At 35.0% G+C, this 24,714-nt stretch overlaps 1 protein-coding gene across 1 annotated transcript in view; it reads left to right on the top strand.

Annotated features, from left to right (window-relative positions):
* LOC134239250 (receptor-type tyrosine-protein phosphatase N2-like) overlaps positions 1–24,714 on the top strand; it is an 85,509-nt gene continuing 60,795 nt past the window's right edge. The window contains exons 1-2 of the mRNA XM_062721412.1: positions 1–379; positions 17,447–17,497. Of these exons, the coding sequence (XP_062577396.1) occupies positions 268–379; positions 17,447–17,497 (163 nt within the window). The 5' untranslated portion in view covers positions 1–267. The remainder of the gene's footprint in view (positions 380–17,446; positions 17,498–24,714) is intronic.

Here is a 24,714-nt window from a genome sequence, read left to right as displayed (position 1 = left end):
GTAAGAGCGGGTACCTGTTTTGGGGAAAACGTGACGTATCGCCTTGTGTACACATAACGACCACGCAGAGTGATAAGTCAATCGATTGAGATTCCACTTTACGACAATTTCGATTTGTGACGTCATGGATGCTGGGATGAATATTCAATACCGAGTCTGCCATTTTGGATCCATAATAGGAAAAAGCGAGTTGACCATATTGTAAAATTCTTCACCCTTTTCACGACCTTTTCGGGTTCCTGGACTGATCATAACCATGAGAGAGTGATGAGGACCGAACTGTGGGGAATTTGGGGGATCGTCTTGGGCCTAATTTTGCCCGGGAACAGCTTTAGTTACGGCTATCCCCAAGATTCAGTGTATCCATTAGGAACTGTTGGTATGTATGTCATATTAAGCAGTGATTTATTTTATCTGATATATAAACCATAAAGCCGAGTGATGCGCCAGTAAGGTGTATTTTTTATTTGAGATAAGGGTGTTCTTGATCGCGCACCTGTTGAGTGAAGATAATCGGGGAAAATGTCAAAAGACCCTGCAGTATGTTGTACCAATATTGACATGATGAAGCCATATTTAAGTAAAATTCTTCTGTTTGTAAAAGAAATATGTGCACAATACAGAGGAAAGAATAGGGAAATGTTTGAAATTACATTAAAAATGTTCAAATACAGCAAGAATTTCTGAAATAATTTCATTTATGCCAGTATATAATCATTATACTGTTGTACATATATGAAATACAATTATATGCCATTATTATGGTATTCACTTAAACTTAATTGTTCAAAAACCATAGCTAATTGTTGTTGCATGACTATGATTAGATTCTATTGAATAAAATTTAAGGAAATAAAATTCTGAGAAATGATTATTGATATTAATGTAATGAATGGATATTATAGTGCCTCATTTGCTTCTCAGAGTCTAAATTCTCTTCTATACCCCTAATATATTGACCCATTTTTACACACACACACACAAAAAAAAAAAATAAATTCAAACTTAATTTAATATAGTTTGGCTTTTGAATTGAAAATTATTTTCAATTGAAATGGAAAAGCATTAGAGTGTAACAGGAAAGGAGAAAATGCATGGCTGGACCGGTCGATGGGACCCCTGTATCTCTAGTCAGGTGCTCTACCAACTGAGCTATCCAGGCCGATATCCACGGCCCAAACCATTACATTTCTCCCTCCTTAAATGGTCTTCGCCCTCGAAGACACAACCCAAGTTCTTATTAGCCCCTGGCAGGACTTTCACCTGCAATTCCAGGGGTGGTCAACGGCACCAAATCTGTAACAGGAAAGGAGAAAATGCATGGCTGGACCGGGAATCGAACCCGAGACCCCTGTATCACTAGTCAGGTGCTCTACCAACTGAGCTATCCAGGCCGATATCCACAGCCCTAACCATTACAAGAGTCACAATTGTCAGTCATTAAAAGGTGTGTGAATGAAAGCCTGCAATTTTTTGTTTCAACTTTTTGGGGGAAAATGGATAAATTTTGATGAAAAATACAAAAAAAGCATATAACTGTACAAAGAAAGAAGATTTGATGAAAGAGAATTCTGAAAGATTGGAGAGAACTGAGAAAAGCACCCCTCTCCATACACTTATTCATAAGGACAAAACACTACTTAGATCAAATTCATAATAATTTTTACAACCTGGTTCTGCAAAGGTGACATGTATACCACGGCCATTTTAAATCTCAAAAATCTAGCTGTCCAATAACCCACTTTTAATAAATGGCCTTTAGCTATTTTATATGATGATTGCTTCCATTGGAGACAAATCAATGAAAAATTAATTGATGAAACACCATTTGGTCCCACACAGACTGGTTAGTTCTATCATCTATAGATGTATCTCTCTGGTTGTTGGAGACAGTAATTCAGATGGAATCTGTGTTCTACCAAGGTCCATTGATCTTTGTACAGTTTGAAGTTATAATTTCAATCCTTGTTTTTTTCTCTTGATCATATATGGACAGTTTAAATATTTTGCCCTGGTCCATTGGATGAGCCCCCCCCTCCCTAAAACCGAGGTCCTGTGTAACCTTGAAGTTGGAACAAAATAACTACTGAACTCTTCAGTAGCTCTTTGGTCTGAAAAAAGGGGGATTAACCACCAGAAAACTACATTGCCATCGATAAAAATAAATACATGTATATTTATTGCCCACAAAAGAATGCACTATTTCTTGATTTGAATGATTTCATTTCAGTGTACAGTTAAACTTGAATATCTCAGGTATCTTGAACAATATCTTGAAGAAGTTGAATATCAAGGATTTTTCCCAAGCGAATTGGCAGTCTAGCCATTGATTCTTTTTGCTTGAATTGTTAACCTGGTTATTTTGAATCATCAGTTACCTCAAAAAGTTTGTAATCTAAATGGTCCCTTCAAGTTCACATCCTGACAATGCCAGGCCTAGGGTAGCTTTAATTTGATTGGTGCTTCTCAGTGAGGGAAGGAAGCCCTAAAATATTTAATGAAATATGCCAGGGGTCCACCGGCAACATGTTGACTCAGGACCCCTGGCATTGTGACGAAGTTCAATGTGGAGAAGAGTCCTTCAGATATCGATCAGACAGTATAAACTTAGGTACCTTGTGAAAGAAAGTGGTGGCACGAAAAAAATCCCTCACTGCTCCAAGTCCCTAAAGTGCCAAGACCAGGGTAGAAGGTATAAATTTTCAGCCCTCCACATACTAATGGCACATGTACATTGGCTTCTTGATTTGAGAGAAAAATTCTCAAAGGGAGTTTTATATAAACATGATAAACAAACTAACAGATTTCAAGAAAGTTGTAGTGTGGGAAATGTATTGATGAGGTTTTTCTCTTCTTGCAATACTATTCCATTTGATAATCAATAACTTTGCTGTTCAAAATCTTTATAATTCAGGCATGAAATAGGGTTTAATTGAACACACTGGGAATTTGGAACACTATGAATCAAAGATCTGAGCTTCTAGGAAAACTTTTTGCCATCATTGCCTTAAATGTACAGAGTTATTGAGATCAAAAGCACTTCTGGAATTTTGGAACACTATGAATCAAAGATCTGAGCTTCTAGGAAAACTTGTTGCCATCATTGCCTTAAATGTACAGAGTTATTGAGATCAAAAGCACTTCTGGAATTTTGGAACACTGTGAATCAAAGATCTGAGCTTCTAGGCCTTAAATGTACAGAGTTATTGAGGTCAAAAGCACTTCTGGAATTTTGGAACACTGTGAATCAAAGATCTGAGCTTCTAGGAAAACTTTTTGCCATCATTGCCTTAAATGTCAGGGCTCTCGATTCTCTAAATCTGGGGCTGATATTCGGTCCCGTTCCCAATGCAAAAAAGGTACCTTTTTTCCCAAAAGAAAGGTGTAAATTTCCCAATTTCCATAGCAAAATATTAATTAAAAAATAAAAGTCCATGAAACTTAATCGCAAAAAAAAAAAAAAAACAACAAACAAAACACATTTGCAAATGAAAGTGAAACCGTACCACTATTTTATTAGTTCGCACCAAATGCATTCGTAAACTGGTTCGGGGAACCAGGTTATTGTTAGCTCACCTGAGCCGAAGGCTCAAGTGAGCTTTTCTGATCACATTTTGTCCGGCGTCCGTCTGTCCGTCTGTCTGTCCGTCTGTCCGTCTAGCTGTCTGTCAGTCTGTCTGTCTGTAAACTTTTCACATTTTCGACTTCTTCTCAAGAACCGCTGGGCCAATTTCAACCAAACTTGCCACAAAGTATCCTTGGGTGAAGGGGATTCAAGTTTGTTCAAATGAAGGGCCACGCCCTCATTCAAGGGGAGATGTTGGGAATTAATGAAAATTTGGTTGCATGTTTTAAAAATCTTCTTCTCAAGAACCACTGTGCCAGGAAAGATGAAACTTATGGGGTAACATCCTCAGGTAGTGTAGATTTAAGTTTGTTCAAATCATGACCCCCGGGGGTAGGGCGGGGCCAAAATGGCCGACCAAAGTTTTACATAGAAATATATAGGAAAATTCTTTAAAAATCTTCTTCTCAAGAACCACTGTGCCAGGAAAGATGAAACTTATGGGGTAACATCCTCAGGTAGTGTAGATTGAAGTTTGTTCAAATCATGACCCCCAGGGGTAGGGCGGGGCCAAAATGGCCGACCAAAGTTTTACATAGAAATATATAGGAAAATTCTTTAAAAATCTTCTCCTCAAGAACCACTGTGCCAGGAAAGATGAAACTTATGGGGTAACATCCTCAGGTAGTGTAGATTGAAGTTTGTTCAAATCATGACCCCCAGGGGTAGGGCGGGGCCAAAATGGCCGATCAAAGTTTTACATAGAAATATATAGGAAAATTCTTTAAAAATCTTCTTCTCAAGAATGACAGAGCCATAATTCATCAAATTTATATGGAAGCATCCTCAGGTAGTGAAGATTCAAGTTTGTTCAAATCATGACCCCCGGGGGTAGGGCGGGGCCAAAATGGCCGACCAAAGTTTTACATAGAAATATATAGGAAAATTCTTTAAAAATTTTCTTCTCAAGAATGACAGAGCCATAATTCATCAAATTTATATGGAAGCATCCTTAGGTAGTGAAGATTCAAGTTTGTTCAAATCATGACCCCCGGGGGTAGGGCGGGGCCAAAATGGCCGACCAAAGTTTTACATAGAAATATATAGGAAAATTCTTTAAAAATTTTCTTCTCAAGAATGACAGAGCCATAATTCATCAAATTTATATGGAAGCATCCTCAGGTAGTGAAGATTCAAGTTTGTTCAAATCATGACCCCCGGGGGTAGGGCGGGGCCAAAATGGCCGACCAAAGTTTTACATAGAAATATATAGGAAAATTCTTTAAAAATTTTCTTCTCAAGAATGACAGAGCCATAATTCATCAAATTTATATGGAAGCATCCTTAGGTAGTGAAGATTCAAGTTTGTTCAAATCATGACCCCCGGGGGTAGGGCGGGGCCAAAATGGCCGACCAAAGTTTTACATAGAAATATATAGGAAAATTCTTTAAAAATCTTCTTCTCAAGAATGACAGAGCCATAATTCATCAAATTTATATGGAAGCATCCTCAGGTAGTGAAGATTCAAGTTTGTTCAAATCATGACCCCCGGGGGTAGGGCGGGGCCAAAATGGCCGACCAAAGTTTTACATAGAAATATATAGGAAAATTCTTTAAAAATCTTCTTCTCAAGAATGACAAAGCCATGATTCATCAAATTTATATGGAAGTATCCTCAGGTAGTGAAGATTCAAGTTTGTTCAAATCATGACCCCCGGGGGTAGGGCGGGGCCAAAATGGCCGACCAAAGTTTTACATAGAAATTAATGGGAAAATTCTTTAAAAGTCTTCTCAAGAATGACAAAGCCATTATTCATCATATTTATATGGAAGCATCTTCAGGTAGTGTAGATTCAAATTTGTTCAAATCATGACCCCAGGGGGTAGGGCAGGGCCAAAATGGCCGACCAAAGTTTTACATAGAAATATATGGGAAAATTCTTTGAAGAATAGCAAATCCATGATTGATCATGGAATTACTTTTGAATTTTAACTTTTCAGTAATAAACCAATTTCTACTTTTTCTAAGCTACAGTACTCAGGTGAGCGATGTGGCCCATGGGCCTCTTGTTTTTACAAAAATGTGTACTAACTTTGAGTGCAGAGTATCTTGTCATATAGTTTCGACAAAAAACATCATTTTGGTTTCAAAAAGAGACATTTCATTTAAACATTAGTAAGCTGCACCTAGAAACAATCTCACGCTTCGGCAAGTTCAGTCTCGCGCTGTATTGGTAAGCAAAGTTGTCCATGTGATCGAGGAAATTCGGGACTATGTGACTGGCGACTGCATGTCACCTAGAAGACATAACCGTAATCATCAACAATCAAAGATAGTAATGACAAAGCTAATGTACTTTCATAAATACTATAGCCTACGTATCCATGTTTGTTCTGTTTAACTGTTTATTCAAAACCAGAGTTAAATTGATGACAAAATGCTAGAAAAGCGAAATTTGAGGATTTTTAAAAATGAATTTTGGTTAATATCCAACTTTTTCCAAAATGACGATAATTTTCCCAATTTGAACGGCCCCGGCCCCAGTCCCAAAAAGTGGTGTGAGAGCCCTGAATGTACAGAGTTATTGAATTTTCAGGGAATTTTCAGGGGTCCGTTTTTTATGCAATGCTCACAGATTGGTGTTTGTAGATTGTTTTGGGATCCATAGAGACACTGTTTGTTCATGATCTTCACCTTTTACATATACAGGTGTATGCTTTCTGAGCCCTGTATTGTCCTATTTTGCTGAATGTGGGGTGACTGGTCGTCAGGGGATGCTCACTCCTCCATGGCATCTGATCCCACCTCTGATGTTTTGGAGGTCCGTATTTGCTCTGCTCCTAATTTGTATTGTTTTATGGACTTTTGATCTTGAATACTGTTTGTTATCTCCATATGTTTCATTCCATTTTCGTAAACTATCTTTGTACCCAAGTCACCTGACAAGTCTTCCTATTCTTTGAGAATACATCAGTAACATAGTTTTCTTATTCTTTGAGAATACATCAGTAACGTACAGTTTTCGCACATGTTGGAATTAAAAGAATGCAAATGAACACTACGCCAAACAAAAAGTCTGTTTTTCAAGAGAAGATATCTGAAGGAGGATTGATACTGTAAACCTGTCACTAACAGAGGACCTTAAGTATGTTCAGCGGCTGTTGTCACAGGCATGAGAAGAAAACATGACTGTCAGTCCAATAAAATGGTCATAATAAAGGTTTAGAAGGCAGTCTCATTGATGCAGTCTCCACAGTGAAAAATAATGAATTTTTTTCTTTTTATTTTGATAAAATGAAAGGAATGTTTTCAAAACATTCCAATACAACACAGTTCTCTGTTCACTTAATATTTGTACAGAAGTTACAAACAATTTGTAGCTTTAAATTCTCCTTGTATTCTTGAGCTGAAATTATATGTGATATCTCTCCATATGTTTGAGGAACTATATTTCACTATCAAAAATGTTCCTTGATATAACTACCTGTCATTTGGCAGCAGCCAAGCCCAGGGAGCCTACCTAAGTAAACCCCAATGAAACATATGGAGATAACAAATTGTATTCAAGCTCAAAAGTCCATAAAACAATACAAAATAGGAGCAGAGCAAACATGGACCTCTAAAACATCAGAGGTGGAATCAGGTGCCATGGAGGAGTGAGCATCAAGAATGTTCCTTGATTTAAATATTAACAACTGTCATTTGGCAGCAGCCAAGCCCAGGGAGCCTAAAAACCCAAGAGTAGGTCAAAGCCAAGAAAATCAAGGCTCCCGAGAAGACAAATGACAGACAAGATGGAGTCTTAAGGTTACAGGCAGACAGTGTACTTCAGTAAAAAGCCCTGGTCCAAACAATTCTAGTAAACATTTACCAAGAAACAACCAGGTACTTCCAGTAAGCAAAAATCTGGCCCACACACTTTGAAACTTGAGACAGGAAAACCTTCCAAACAATAGTTATTGGATTAAAATTGAAATGTGGAGGTCTAGAACAGGAAACCAGGAAACAGGTCTTTACACAAGTAGCAGGAATCCAGAAATGATCTTTAAAACAGGAAACAACGAGCAATCCATTATTGAGCATGAAATAAGAAACTGGTCAGAACACCTGAAGCAAGCTTCAACCAAGAAATCATGCAGTCCAATACAATTCCAGTATGCTTCAACCAAGAAACCAGTCCATTGACCAACACAATTCCAGTATGCTTCAACCAAGAAACCAGTCTATTGACCTGCAACACAATTCCAGTATGCTTCAACCAAGAAACCAGTCTATTGACCAACACAATTCCAGTATGCTTCAACCAAGAAACCAGTCTATTGACCAACACAATTCCAGTATGCTTCAACCATGAAACCAGTCCATTGACCAACACAATTCCAGTATGCTTCAACCAAGAAACCAGTCTATTGACCTGCAACACAATTCCAGTATGCTTCAACCAAGAAACCAGTCTATTGACCAACACAATTCCAGTATGCTTCAACCAAGAAACCAGTCTATTGACCAACACAATTCCAGTATGCTTCAACCAAGAAACTAGTCTATTGACCAATACGATTCTAGTATGCTTCAACCAAGAAACCAGTCCAGCACAATTCCAGTATGCCTAAATCAAGAAACCAGTTCGAAACAGTGATGCCACGCTCCTACTAGCACTAGCTAGTGGGTTAACCCTTTAGCTCACTCGGTAGAGTGTTGGATTTTAAATCTGAGGGTTGTAGGTTCAGTCCACAGTGTGTATATACCCCTAACTAATTGGTCATAGTAGGAAACCAGTCAGAACATTCTGAGTATTGAACCTGAGCTAAGAAACTGGTTCAAACACTTCTAGAAACCAGTTCGAACTCTGGATTCTGTTGGATTTTAAACCTGAGGGTTGTAGGTTCAATCCACAGTGTGTATACCCCTAGCTAATTGGTCATAGTAGGAAACCAGTCAGAAAATTCTGAGTATTGAGCATGAGCTAAGAAACTGGTTCAAACACTTCCAGTGAGCTTGAACCCAGAAACCAGTTCGAACTCTTGCTGTAAGCATGAACTAGTAACCAGTCCAACCTGACCTGAATTCAGCATAAATTGAGAAAAGTTCAAAGCAGTTCAGACACTATTAGCAATCTAGATGATATACCAAATTATTAAGAGGTTCTTAAGAAAAATATTTAAAGGCAAATTATAGTTGGTTTCGTGGAATATGCCCAAATATTGTTTTCTGTGAAAATGCATTCCTTAAGGAAGCAATTAAGTTTAGTTCGGGAATAACCAAAACAAAACATTTTCTGTTTTGGGGGGGGCACAACCAAAAGTCTAAAGCATGTAAAGTTAGAATGGAAACATTTGATGGGATAGATCTTTTGATAAATGCTTGATCCTTTCATCTATTCTTTTATAGCTACTGAAGTAAATGGTTGACAACTGTGCTCCTAAATACTAAAATAAAATTCTCCATAGCTAGGCTAAATCTATGACTTTTCTCAGAACGTTGAAAGCTATTGATCTTCAGAGAGAATGATTGAAGAGCGTAAGAGTATTCACACTTTTAATTGATGCTAATGAATGCCCAATGTGTCGCGATGCTTTGAATCTCAATAAAAACAATTCCCTGGCTAGCTATCAATGAATCATAAGCTCATTTCTCTCCGAAACATAAGAGGAGCAAGAAAAGTAGACTATAACAAAGAAAAATCAATCGCCTGGAACATCATAACTCCATATTTAATGCATCATTCTATATCTAAACATGACGGTGATTTATGCTTTGCTATAAGGATTTACATGCAGCATAGCTGCGGGCTGAGATAGTTTATCAAGTATAAAATTTTTAATGGTACTTAGATCATAACGGTACTTTGATCTCGCAAAACTTTCCCTTATAACCAAGGTAGACATCAATTTACTTGATAAAAAAAGTTAAAGCTCTCTTTATCTTTCATTTTGCATTTTGGATTATGTATTGATAATGTCAGTCTATCCTTAAAATGTGACCATGAATTTCGTAGTTCATCATTAAAATTATTTGAGTGGGTGGTCAACTAATAGGTCTGGAGATTTTCCGTCTATGGAAGTTAAGTTGGAATGGATTGGGAATCTATTCAGGAATTCATTCTTAAACAAACACAACTTTCAAGATCTTCTAAAAGAAAAGTTAGTGGCTTTGAAATGTTACACTTTGACGTTCAGGTAAATTGCTATCAGAATACCTTTGTACTTCTAATCATAGTTGGAGTGGATACAAGGTGTGTCAAAATCAGGATTTTTTGGTTATAAGTTGTCATGGTAATATGTTGTATTTTTTTATACTGGAGGAGTTGTGGATAAGAGATGGGTACCCTTCAATATTATAGATAGAATGGTCATGTCCATGATTTGCTTTGGGAAATCCAAAATAAGTGTTAGAACAAAAAGTAAAATAGGACATGCACATTGGCACTATATATAACAAAGATTCCATGAAAGTCTCATTAAAGAACTATATTCAGTATATTGCATACCTTTGCCCCCACAAAAGTCAAATTTTGAAAAATCCTTAAAATGTGTTGAATTGTATAATTTGTGTAAAAAATATAAATTAACAAAACATATTATAGTTTCAAAGTAGGTTATTGACAATTTTTGTTTTTATACATCACAAACTAGTCGGAATTTGCATTATTTTTTAGGAAAAGGACAAAATGGACCAAATTCCAGCAATTTTAGCTATAGAATTTATAGAGCGCAGATCTGCTCAGGAACAATATTTGCATATTTAATTGATATTATCATTCTACACAATATATCAAAATATTGAGCCTGAGCAGACCTGTGCTCGGTGATTTTTACATAAAATATCGACGCAATATTTGCATTTTTCTATAGAAATCATGGAAATTTTAAATTTACGTCATTTTCCTGACGTCATTTCAAACATATGACCTCATTGCTAATGAAAATATTCAGTGCTTTGAAGTCAGCATGTTTCCCCCTGTTTTAGAACATAATTAAATATTACTCCATCAAAGTTTGATTTTGGGGGCAAATATTGGTTATTACCGAATAAAGTTCTTTCATTCAGTGGAATATGAGGAGTTGCGAATAAAAGATGGGTACCCCAAAGCGTAACAGACGGGTGTACAGACGGATGGATGTACAGAAGGACAGACAGACATCTTGATCACTATATACCCTTCAACTTTTCAGGGGGGGGGGTGTATTATAAAATGAACAGTAAGAGTGAGAATTATAATTATAAAAAGTGTGAATCATTTTATGTTGTAAGTACTAGCTGTTTGTTTGGGTATTGTCCATGTTTTTATAATTGTTACTACGATCTAAGCATAAGCGATGTGTTGCTGTATAATGGCGGATTCCTCAGATTGCCTGTCAACAGGATGGGAACGTGAATTATGAAAAATGGCTCCATTTCCTGACTTGTCAGAGACACATTATGTTGACCTCAATCATGCCATCATGTATCAGACATAATTGTAACAAAACATGCCTTCCACTCGTTTTAGTCCTTAGAGTGTCTAAAGAAACCAATCGGCTGAAGTTGTCTATTACATTGCTTAAAGACTCGGGGGGGTTTTCTCAGAAGTAAAATTTCCAGGAACACGATTCACAGACACATTAATTTGCATGCAGATCAGAATATCCCGTACGGTTCACACACTGACGTATTTAATTGGTCTAGGAGGGAAGGTTCTACTACTAGATGTGACTGCTTGACAGTCACAGAGATTGGAGCCCTGATTTTTTAGACTTGAATCTTATTGATGGTTCCATTGGGAATGAGAATAGAAGAATGTAAATGGCACTTGTTGTTTAACTGGCATGTAGGATATAGATTGTTTAAGACTTTTCCCCATGATTTCCTGCTTCAAGACTTTGTAATTAGTATTGAGAAATGTTTTGTTTGCATTGTTGTAAAATGTTTTTCAGGTCGACTTTGTGAAATCCTTGGATATAAATGGTTTGACTCTGTGGGGGCAGAATAAAGTAACTAATAATGCCCTGAGGTCGTGGGACTTTTCTTTTATATATCCTTTTGCATTAATTTTCTTGTAAACAAAATGTGCTCAATTTTCAAAAATTCGCCCCTCCACTTTATTTGTTACATGTAGTGTAGTTTGGTTGAAAAAGGAAGTTGGTTATATATACCTACAACCCCATCCATCTTAACCTATCTATCACCACCACCACAAAATAGGATTTTCTTTTGTTTCTTTCTTTTTGTTTTTTGCTTATGTCAATATTTACTCAGGTAAGTTATAGTTTTTCTGGCTGGACCTTCATTTCAAACACAATACTTTATAGCTATATATAGGTGTCTTTTAAGATTGGATGGCCTGGGTTCCCACATAATCCTCTCTTTCAGAACATGGTCAGTGACATTATTACAGGATTTGTACACAGGATATTGTACAACTATTGGTTATTTAGTATGTCTCTGTACTCCAGAATGATCAAGAGGGAACTAGTAGTAGATAGGAGACAAGGACATACAAGGTCAACATTAATTCCCACACTAATTCTGTGTCCATAACCAGATTAAAGAGTCAAGGAACTTGGTGGTTTCTCCATCTCTGTTGTTGCAGATGTCTTTTGTGAAGGGGTTATTGTACCCTTGTTTGTCTCGCAAGCTGTATGGCTTAATTTGCTGTGATAACTCCTTCAGTAACACGTTTCTGACATGTTATTACAGCATATAGTACATGTGCAGTTCCAAAAAATGGCCAACCATATTCAAGTCCATCAAGCCAAGACATCATTTTTCTCACATCATTGCCTGATTCATTCTTTGTGACAATTAATGTGTATAGCTAGCCTATGGTAACTGAATGACTAAGAGGATTGGCAGCCAGGCAATGTATTCAAACATTTGGGGCACCTAAAAATTAGCTTACAGAAACCAAATTATATTGAAAGAGAAATTTTGATGTCAGTCTACCAGTGTGTTGTTCAAATTGAAAATTAGCAACAGTAGATATTATCACCTGGCAGAAAACACTGATTCGGCAATCTATACAGTCTGTATTGCAAAGTGACCCCTTCTCAGGAGACTGACTGCATCAGCAGCATTTAATTCTTCAATTAATTTAAGTTAGTGAGTTCAATTAATGAATGAATGCCTTATGAAAGAAATAGTCAGTTAGAGGGCAGTTTTTTTTCCTCCAGTTTCCTGCTGAAATGGTTTGGGATGTGGATATTGGCCTGTTTAACTCAGTCGGTAGAGCACCTGACTTAGTGATGCAGGGGTCCTGGGTTTGATTCCTGGTCAATTAAGCCATACATTTTATCCTTTCTTATTACAGTTCTATCCTGATTATGTTCTCCTTGCTCATTTTCTCTTTCTAATGGTCTTCCTATGAGGGAAATCTGACTCTACAAAATACTGAAGCAATAATAGTACACAGTGATAGTACATTAGTAGACTATATAAGACAAAAGTATGCTGATTTTTGCCTGATTTATCATCACCAATGAAAACCATTCCCTTTTTTGTTTTAGTTTTTTTGTGTTTGTGCAAGGATCAACTGTCTTGTAAATTTAGCATTGCCAAAGGTGCCAAAATTAATAATAAAATGACTTATTTATGTAGCTTAATTTTTCTATGCACTCAATTTGTTTTCCTTCCATTCAAGCAAAAACATTGTAGCCGCTTGACCATAATGACAGTGGCAGTGTGAGAGGGGTATCAATTTATGTCATAATAACAATTAAGCCTTGTCTCCTGAAAGCTTGTAAATCAATCAAATGTTGAAATTGATCAACAGTAGTCCGAGTCACATCAGCGTTTGGAATGGATGGGTTTTCTGGCTGGGATTTCCAATTGTTCGTCATATTTTGTGCTATTATTGGGTCTCTGCAGAGAGATTGATTATGGTACCGAGATGTGGCAGTGAAGTTGTGTTATAGGCTCCTAAAGGGAATAGATCAGGAAACCACTTATCTCCTCGGAAACTGCCACAGATTTTGATTCAATCATTTTGGCCTTTGAATGTATAGTATGGAACTATGGCTTTCAAGACTGAATATATAATCACAGAAATAAATCAAAGGACACAAACATAACCCACAGCCCAGAAAAATACAGCCAGATAATAAAAAATCAATGAATTAATTTGTCTATGATTTATAATTAGCTTAAGAAAATAATTTAACTGACACCATTTGCAAATTAAATTTGTGAAATTGCAATATCAATGTATGTTTTGGTTATGTTTTCCTACTGACCTACATGTGATATACTCTTTTTTATCATGATAAGCAAACACAAGAATAATTTAAATTAATTTCATACCAAAAAATTTGATATACAGAATATATTTCCATGTGCACCTCCTATTTTAGGAACATATTTTGGGGACAGGAAAACATGTTTTTCACCAGTTATAACCATATGGGAGGGGGGGGGCTGTAGCTCATTGTGATTAAAATTATCTAGCCGAATCGTATATCAAAAGTCTGCCAAAATTTTCAGATTTTCAAATGAAAAATGAAACTTGTTTATTATCCAATTTTATTAAAATGGAAAATGATTCATTTAGCATAAAAAATTTCTTCTCAAGAACCACTGGGCCAGTAAAGCTGAAACTTATGTGGAAGCATCCTGGGGTACTTAAAGTAAAATCATGACCCCCGAAGGGCATCAATCAAAAGATTATATATGAAAAATCTTAAAATTTTTTTCAAAATGGGCCATTTTTTGAAGCATCCTGTAAAATTTGATATTAAATATTTTTACAAAGTATATAGGAAAAATCTTTGAAAATCTTCTTCTCAAGAACCACTGGGCCAGAAAAGCTGAAACTTATGTGGAAGCATCCTGGTATAGTGTAGATTCTAATTGTTCAAATAATGACCCCCGGGGGAGCGGTTAAAGTTTTATATAGAAATATATAGGGAAAATCTTTTAAAATCTTCTTCTCAGATGTGGATTTGTGAATTTGCATATGTATTCTAAATTGTTTTTATGTTTTATATAGAAATATATAGTCTTTGAAAATCTTCTTCTCAGGAACCACTGGGCCAAAAAAGATGAAAAATTTGTGCCTATGGAAGGATCATGGGGTTGTGTATTTTAAAAATGTCTAAATTATGATCAGTGGGGTTGGGTGGGGATGCATTATGTATAACAAGGGGGAAATCTGGTAAAGAACAGAATGGTGGAGGCATTATGGATGTGGAGGCAATATATAAAGCAGTATGTATGAGGCATTTAGTTTGTATTATATCATAAGATTAATGAGGAAGTGGTATTTGAAAGCATTCAATCGTTAAGAGGAAATAAATTAAAATACAATAAAATACAATTTTAATTAATAAACATGCCTGATGTATTTATGCCCCTGGTGAAGTAATTTTCATTCCTGAAGGGGTAAAATGAATTAAGTCTATAATGAATCATGAAATGTTCTTTGGAACTTCACTTTATATGCATGTTTTATTGTATTGCCTATGGTTGAAGAAATAGGTATCAAATATTTATGAAATATGAAGATAAACTGTAATCAAACTCAAAAGTCCATTCAAACAATATTAATCAGGAACACTGACTAAAGTAGGATCAGGTGCCATGGAGGAGTGAGCATGCCCTATTTACAGATGTCATTTGTTGCTTTCTAGCAAGCTTGATATGGGATGCCAGCTTTGATTGACTTCAAGTTTATTATGCTTCATTCAAATCCACAAATAGAAATTTTGAGAATTCTATGACAAACTGTACATGCAGTCACATGCATGTAACATTATTCTTGTGGTACCCGTGGTCAAGTGGGTTGCTCATATAATGCCGAGAGTAATATTACAAATTATTATAGGACTTTATATGTTTTTAAATGATGATTTTTTAAAGCAATATGACCTGCAACCTTGATGTCGGAATTTTTTGTTGCAAAATTGTAAATAACTATTTCAATTAACGAAAAAAATATCGTTTAATAAACTTCTGTTGTTTATATTTGCATTGAAAGAACTATTAATAAGCTTTGATTGAATCAAAATTACATTATTGTCGTCATGTGCAAAATTGATTTCCTATATAAATTAAACTGTATATTGGATTGTTTATAGGCCTTTCAACTGCCGCTAGGGTTCGCTGTTATGATATTTTAGAAACTTGTTTAGAGCAGGTCCGAGGTATCTAACTGTATACACACAAGTCAGTTTTTAGCATTTTCCATGTGTTTCTTTGCTTTCAGTAGAATGCAGTGGTTTTAAAATTTAACACCAATGTTAAACTTATTTACTGTATAGTTGCGGACATTGTTTAACTACATATCATTAAAATTTTTAATTAAAATAAAAAGTGAAATCTACCCTCCTTCTTAGTTCTAACATGATTAAATTTTTATACTCGGTTGTTCCCCTTCATGCTTAGTAACACAAATAAGATGATCAATTGTTGTAGTTACTTGTAAATGTATACGAGGGTTGATCCAAAAGTTCGTGGAATTTCTTAATATTTCATTCATTTATAAGTGAAATTGGTTGAAAATTACAAATGAGAATAAAGACACTTATTGAATATTTTAGATTAAAAAATATTTTAAATATTTTTGATAGTAACTCTATGGCAGTTGCCATAGAAATGGATGTTTGGAAATGCGGGGGAGAGATCAACGTGTTTAATATCATTTCAATTCTTAATACTTGAAATGAGAATTAAACCGATCTTCGTGTTATAGAAAACGAAAATTATGTCATTATTACGATTGCTTGATCTTTTATAAACCTTTGTGTGTGTATTTTACTGATTTTACTGGATATTTTGTTTATTAGTTAATAATTTATTGTTCATCTTAGGTTGTTAGATGACGTCAAATTTCGGTCAAGTCATAAGTTTTGTGAAAATCCCGGGATCGCTCTATCTTAAATGCGTTTATTATTGACATAGATAATTTTTCCATGAATAAAAAAATAGAACCTTCATGGACGTTGATTTTTTAGGCTCTGTTTTAAGTGTTGTCCCCCTTGATAAATTGAAAGCGTTAGGTTGCCTGTTTACATTACTACTGAAATCCAACATCATATGGAAAGATGGGGGGTATTTTGAAATATGAGTAAAAAATGAAGATAAATTGGTGCGAGAGCATACCCAGGCTTTTGTTGGGAAAAAAAAATGGAGAAAAGGGCAGCATTTTGAAGAATTACGTGTTGGAATTTGACATTAGGGCGAAATGATTTTATTAAAAAGAATAGTTTACAACCATTCATTTTCAGAAAGCTCTTGTGACCTTATTGGTAATTGGAAAGTGGTGAAATTTTCCAGTATTAATTGTTGCATTATGACTCTATTTTATAAATATGCCTATTGTTTGCTTTTGTCAAATCATTCTCTTATATGTATATAGTAAATAAAAAAACATGTAATTTTTTAAAAAAAAGAGAGTTTAGAACTCTTTATTTTTGACCCTGTTATTTCAGATAATAATAAATATAAAGTGTACATAACAATACCAATGCTCAGCCTATATGTCATATAAACGATAACTCATAAAACCAAGTTAACACACTGTTTGTCCTTAAAACACAAGATCGTAAAAGTCAATTATGAATTATTAAATTTTTTAATGATTTAATCAAAAGTATGCATACGTCATTATCTTTTTTGATATTTTCATGTACCTATAAATCATTACAAATAGTGAATTTTAAAGGCCTATTATATAGGCTTTATTTTAGTCTAATTGATCATAAACGTTTATATTTAACACATTTTAACAGCAAAATAAAATTTTCAAAAAAATGAGCTCATATTGCTTTAAATAGTTTTAATTCTAAATATTTAGAATTCAGGTCCAAAAAGACGTACAGCTGTTGCTTTTAGGAACTCCTAATATCATTTTATTTTGAGATAATTATGAATAAATACATTAATATTTTTTTATTATCTGTGACAGGTTGCCTGTTTACAAACCAGTTATGTGGGATAGAAGAGGTCTGCATAGATGGTAAGTCTTATTTCGTATTTTATTAAAAAGAATAGTTTAAATGAATCATTAGATTTGTCACTTAATAATTATTGGTCTCTTGCCTTCTCTTTTTAAAGTAAATAATGATTTTTTTTTTAATTTGGACCTCTTTATTTGCTAGATTTTGATAAATATAATAGCTAATCAGATCTACATATAACCACCAGGTTGATGCGTGTTTGATTGATATTCGTGTTGTGATAACTTCAATGAATATGCGTAATAAATTACATATTCATTACTAATAGTCAATTTTACATAAATGGGAAGTCTCGATCTGATATAACTGGAAAAAATCTCTGTTTCAGTAGAACTTGCTTTGCTTAAGGTTTCAGAGTGTGGGTTGTCAATAACAATTGCATAATTGTTCTAAACTGTCAGTATGTATATAACAAAGACCTATGTTTCAAATTAATTAAATTACATAATTTTATGCCTTGTTTACATGGTCAGGAGAATTTTATTCGAATTAAATGCAAGTTTCTGCAAATTAAATTATAACCGCGTGTTCATACAGAGAATTTAATGGAAATTAGATACAAATTATTTAATTTACTGCGAATTTAATAACTTAGCATTGATACAGCTCCATGTAAACACTAAGCGAACTTAATTCCAATTAAATTTGGAGGAATGCGTAAGGCCAGAATTAAGTCACAGGCCACATATTGGTGGTCAGAATATGTACTTAGTAATTTGCTATTTTTGAGTGGAAAACAAAAGAAAATTATGTTAATCACTAAACTGTGTACAGACACTATGACATTTAATGTCCATTCAGTGATCAAATGCATCTTCTCAATTTGCACAATGTGACATGATTCACAAATGACATCAAATGACTGCAGTCTTACTGAATAACCTTATTGTAGAAAAAAAATTAATTTGCACTAGTTTAAAAATACTTTGCATTAGCTGTTCTGTGAACGCAATTTAATTCGCATTAATTCAATTTGCATTATTTTAATTGTGCACTAATTTACTGCATGGGAATTAAACTTTCCGTGGGAACAGGGCATTACAGTCCTAGTTTGTTTCTCTCCCCTTGGATCCTGGACGATATGATAAAATTTGTCTTGAATTTAGTGTTTGGAGGAGGAAATCATTAAAAATGGTGCATTGCTGTTTATTGATACAAAATTGGTTACCATGGCAATTTTATTGTTGTCAGGGTTTTATGAGAAGGAACAAAAAGTTTTAATGATCCTGATGCAGCAAGTATAATTATGTCTGCAAACAGAATAACAAAGTAATGCCTGATCATGGTGCACTGTTGGAATCTGACGGTTGGTGTCGGGAACTGAATTAAAAATTACTGGGTATTCTATTTAATGAATTCTCAGAGAGACAACCTGCAGTTCCATCTCAACAGGTAAAGCCTATAAGTAAGACTGATGAGTCATCGATAATTTAGAAATCTTGCAATTACCGGTAAATATTTCCACGCAGCCACATGCATCAGAGAGAAGATGGACTTATCTTTTTTTGATATTATTGGGATAGGAATGTTACATGTAATTGTCATATATAATGCTTATATTTTCGGCTCATTATGAGTGGCAATTAAACCATATATAGGAATGACAACCTAAATTTATAAATAATGTCACTTTTTACCAGGAGATAACTGTTACAGTCTCAACGATTAACTTGATCTGTATCAAAAGTTATTTCCCTTTTTACATACTGAGGCACATAGCAAAATGTCACCGTTGCATAAAAATTGTGAATTCTTTTGTCATAGCAATGTATCCTTAGTATAATTGTGTTATGAATAACTAGAAGTAATGTGCATATACAGTTTCATTAATTTTTTTTACAATATAGCCTAAAAGCTAAGGTTTAAAAAGTATAGTTCTGAATGAAGAAATTTTCAATTTGTAAACTTTATCTTGAATTTGTTCTTGTCCAATCAAAATACATGGAATCAATAAATAAAATTAAGATTGGAATTATACAGAAAAAAATACGGAAATAATTGTCTTTTAAATTGTATGGTAGTATGGGCATGAATGCTGCAGCTGTAATTGCTGAAAGAATACATACATAATCATTATACAAATTTTGCTTGCAATGCTTGCAACCATTTTGCCATACCATTATATGTCTCTGCTAAATTAAATTTTTTAGCAAATTGAAAATAAGCAAGAGGCCCATGGGCTACATTGCTCACCTGAGCACATTGGCTAGGAAATAAAAGCAGAAATCACTTCAGTATTTAGAAGTTTACATGGGGGAGGGGGGTGTCTGAAATTTTAAACTACCAACTACCTGATGATGCTTCCATACAACAAATGCCTTTGCTGTTTTTGAGCAGATGATTTTTTTCCTATTTATTCATTTGACCCCCCCCCCTCCCATTGTGGCCCAGCCCTACCCCTGGGAGCCCTCATTTGAAACAGTATGACTTTGTACTACCTGAGGATGCCTCCATATCAATATAATTAAACATGGCTTTTCTGTTCTTGGGAAAGAAAATTTCCTTGATATTTCTAGGCAAAACTTTAATCCCCAATTGTGGCCCACCCTCACCCAGCCCCTACTTCCCGATCATGACTTGAACAAACTTGAATCAACACTACCTGAGGATGCTTACATCAAGATATGACCAATCATGGCCTTGTGGTTCTTAAAAAAACTTTTTTTTAGAGTTTTAAAAATTTTTCCGATGTATTCATTCAAATGTAAAACTTTAATCGTCCATTGTGGACTCGCCCTACCCCTGGGGGTCATGATTTGAACAAACTTGATTCTACTGGTACACTACCTGAGGATGTTTTCACATACTTTAGTTTCATCTTTCCTCGCCTAGTGGTTCTTGAGAAGAAGATTCAAAGATTTTTCCTATATATTCCTATGTAAATCTTTGATCGTCAGTTGTGTCCCCACCCTATCCCCAGGGCAATAATGATTTGAACAAAATTGAATCTACACTACCTGAGGATGCTTCCATATAAGTTTCATCTTTACTGGCACAGTGGTTCTGGAGAAGAAGATTTTAAAAGATTTTTCCTATATATTCATTCCTATGTAAAACTTTGATAGTCAATTGTGGCCCCACCCTACCCCCGGGGGTCATGGTTTGAACATACTTGAACCTACACTTCCTGAGGATGCTTCCATATGAGTTTCATCTTTCCTGGCCCAGTGGTTCTTGAGAAAATTTTTTAAAGATTTTTCATATATATTCCTATGTAAACCTGTGATTGGCCATTGTGGCCCCGCCCTACCCCAGGGGTCATGGTTTGAACAAAATTAAATCTACACTACCTGAGGATGCTTCCACATGAGTTTCATCTTTCCTGGCCCAATGGTTCTGGAGAAGAAGATTTTTAAAAGATGCCATTAATTTTTCATTAATTCATAATTATCTCCCCTTGGAAGAGGGCTTGGCCCTTCATTTGAACAAACTTGAATCCCTTTCACCTGATGATACTTTGTGGCAAGTTTGGTTGTAATTGGCCCAGTGGTTCTTGAGAAGGAGATGAAAATGTGAAAAGTTTACGACGACGATGACAACGACTACAACACTCGGACAGACAACGGACAAATTCTGATCAGAAAAGCCAACTTGAGCCTTCGGCTTAGGTGAGCTACAAAATGTTGGAAATTGTATACCTAGTGTCTAAATATAATCCCAGTTCAGTGAAATAATTTAAATCATTAAATTTAATCATGCAGGCTTCACTTGAAACTTTTTATGTGTATTTTTCATTCAAAAATATTCTGAACCTTTCACAACAGCATGAATAAAGAGTGATAAAGGATAATAAAAAAATCAATAACTGCTTTTGTTAGTTAACACACCAGAGTTACTTTTCTTGGAACCCTCGATGGATTCTCACACCTGCTCGCAAGCATCAGGTGCTCGTTTTAAAATCTAATTATTTCCAAGTAAGAAAACAATTGGAACTGATTTTTATATCTTCTATATCTGATAGCTGTGATTGAATTCTTCTACTGGAAAATTTTCTGCCCTTTGCATAATTTAGTAATGTTTTCTACATTCATATATGTGCCTATATTTCTTCTTCAAGGTTATCTAAAGGAAAAAAATGTGCTTGACTAGTTCTCTGTCATTGAAAGCTGAGGGGACAACTACTGTATACAGGTTATTTTGGCCCTGCTTTATTTCCATCCTTTCAATCTTGCAAACAATTTTTCTCTGTCTTAAATTTGCACAGTCACACTTTTGTTCAAGAAATTATACTGTATTCTTTGAATTCGCCCCGTTTTAAATTTGGCCAACCGACATAAGGGCAAAAGAGGTGAAAATAAAATGGGGGCAAAAATTTCCCTGTATTCATTACATAGGACTCCTCCTCATCTGTCTGTCTGTCTGTCTGTTCCTATTACATTTCTGCAATTTTCCCTGCTGTTTATATACAGATCAAGTTTGTATTTCATTCCACTGAATGTTTTTATTTGATGGCATTAAGTCCTTTTGAATTTTTAAAGGCCCTTTCACAATTGGCGCACGAGCAGAAGCGACAAAATATTCGTGCGACCGAATAATTTTGTCTAGGATCGTAAATTGTTGCCAAAATAATCGCATATGAAAAAAGTGTTCATACGAAATGCGCACGATTTAAAGCGACTGTTGTGCATTAGTTCTTGCGATATATCTTGCGTCTATTTGCAACTGTTGTAGAATGAAAGCGAGTGTTGTAAGATAATGCGATAGGATTGCACGACCGATCAGGTAATCGGACGATTGAATGTGCGACAATACGATTGGACGTGTGGTGCTCGTGCGCTCATGCATTCCATAGTATGAATGTTCGTGCGAGTCAGAGGGCCGGGTATATATACCACCCGTTTCCGAGGCTCTTCAGTTGATATAGTTAAGATGCTTATAATTATACATGGTATATATACCTGTTGCAAAGAATGGCAATTGAACGTGATAAATCAAGCAATGATAGTAAAACGTTGCAAGATTACATGAGACATGTTGAATAACAGTCTCATGGTCGCAAAACACACGCAAAGACAGCTGCGATTCATCTTAGGATCTTTAAAAATCGTACATCACTCTTACGAGTACATAAAACGTTGTAAGACGTTCGCACTAACTTTCGTGCGTCGAATTGCGATAATTTGGATCGCATTTGGTCGCGTCTGAATAGTGTGCATGTTGACTATTTTGAAGAGACTTGATGCGACCACTGAAACACATGCAATGAATGCGAGACATCGCGCAACGTATGCGAGACCTCGTGCGAAGCTAAAATTTTCCGATCACAAAGTGTTGTAAAGTGCTCGTGCGCCAATTGTGAAAGGGCCTTAAGGGAACCAGATTTTCTGTACTTTTCCCCTAAAAATGCCTGCAGTTTAAATTAATATTGAGCTGATTTTTTGTATGTAAATCTATAATGAGTCATAGATCAAGTTTGCTTTTTGTTCGCCCTCATTGATTTTTTGATAGAATTATGGCCTTTTTAATTTTTTTTAGAAGAACCAGCTAGGTTACCCATGTATAAAATTGATATCAGTTATTTAGAGGATTAGTCTTATAATAACTAAATTGTACTCTATTTTTAATTTGAGATCGAGTTTTTCATATTTTGAATTTTCATATATCATATATGCAAAACTCTCTTGAGTTCACTAAGACAAAACATTCTAGAACTGGAAATTGGAGGTTTTAGTCTTTCATCTTTAATCCTCTGATGTCAAAGATTTGCCCGACATTAGCAAAGCTTCAGAAACCTTCAGGAAGTAGCACAAATGCCCCAAGCTTACAAGCACTTCCATCACCCGGATTTCACTCCATCAAATTATTTCTCTCAAATCCCAAAATCAATAAGAGATTTCCATTTTTAAACATTGGAAAAATGTTATGACACTGTCTTCTACCGTGGACCTGTCTTGATCTCGAGAAAGAAAATTGAAATTGAATAATTTGCAGAAGCCAGACTTTGTATCTTAAGAGGGCTGAAAGATGAATGCTAATTGGCAAAGAGTATATCTGATTTCTAGTTTCATGAGGGTTTTTTCTACAGTCCTGTTAATTGGAAACCTAGGAAATGAGATTTTAGCGATGGATAATTTTTGGGACTTTTGGATATTAAGAACACTATACGTAGTATAGATCTGAATTAACAAAGCTTCTGTTCCTATCAGATTACACTAAGTTGATAATAGGAGTGATGAAGGTGATCCATAACTGTTGCCAAGAATTCACTCAGAGAGAATTCTGTACAAGAACAGTTACGACTCTGAAATCACTAATTTTTGTGGGGGCTAAGGTTGGAGGGTTGTTTAATTTTTGTTGTTTATTAAGGTATGAAGACACTCGTGAATTCATGTCCACCATGAAATGTAAAACGTAACATACAAAACTACTCAACAATTCTTTTTCCACAAAATTAAATCCCATCTGAACCATGAGTTTTTCCTCAAACCATGAAAATTTGCCCCCATGAAAATAATGTGATTTTACAGTATATTTAAAGACACATTTTTTGGCCATAGATCAGTTTGAAATCTGTCCATGACTACTACTTCTTGTAACCATGGTAACAGATGAAAGATTTTATACAGAAATACAAAAATTTAATACTTTGAGTTGGTAGGAAGAAATTTTTTGAGTAAAAGAAGGCAGCAAAACTTTTCGAAAGTTGGGTTACAGTATACAGTAAAATTCGGTTATAACGAAGTCACAGGGACCAATAAAATTACTTCGCTATATCCGTTATTTGTTATATCCGTATAAGGAATTCGTTAAATTTATATAGCTGGGGATGTAAAATAACTTTGCTATATCCATAAATTCGCTATATCCATGTTCGTACTAAACGAGTTTTGCTGTATGTTCATGATGTTAGCTTAAAGAATGGAGGGTTTTCCTAAAATTTAAGTTACATTATTATCATTTTGTATTATCTATATTGTTTAAAAATTTGATTTTAGAATAGCTTAAACTGAAACAAAGGATCAAGGATATTCTGTAGGAGCTAGCTAGTTAAGGTCTTCTGTCTTCAGCGGAAGACCTTATTGTTTTTCTTAGGTTTCTTTTCCACTATTTAATTTTATTATTATTGTTTTTTTTTCTTACCGATTTTGTACACACAGGAATGAAACTTTCAGCTTACTAAAAAATCTAGATATATTTTTTTTTATTTTGATGACGTCACTTCCGGTTCGGAGTTTTCTGCGATTTAGTGATTTTTAGAGGGTCACTTTGTCCGGCA

The sequence above is a fragment of the Saccostrea cucullata genome, unplaced genomic scaffold (genome assembly GCF_032062105.1).
Source record: "Saccostrea cucullata isolate Sc308-1 unplaced genomic scaffold, CSIRO_AGI_Scuc_v1 ctg317, whole genome shotgun sequence".
NCBI lineage: Eukaryota > Metazoa > Mollusca > Bivalvia > Ostreida > Ostreidae > Saccostrea > Saccostrea cuccullata.
The sequence above is the reverse complement of the archived record's forward strand: the minus strand, read 5'-3'. Positions and strand labels throughout refer to the sequence as shown.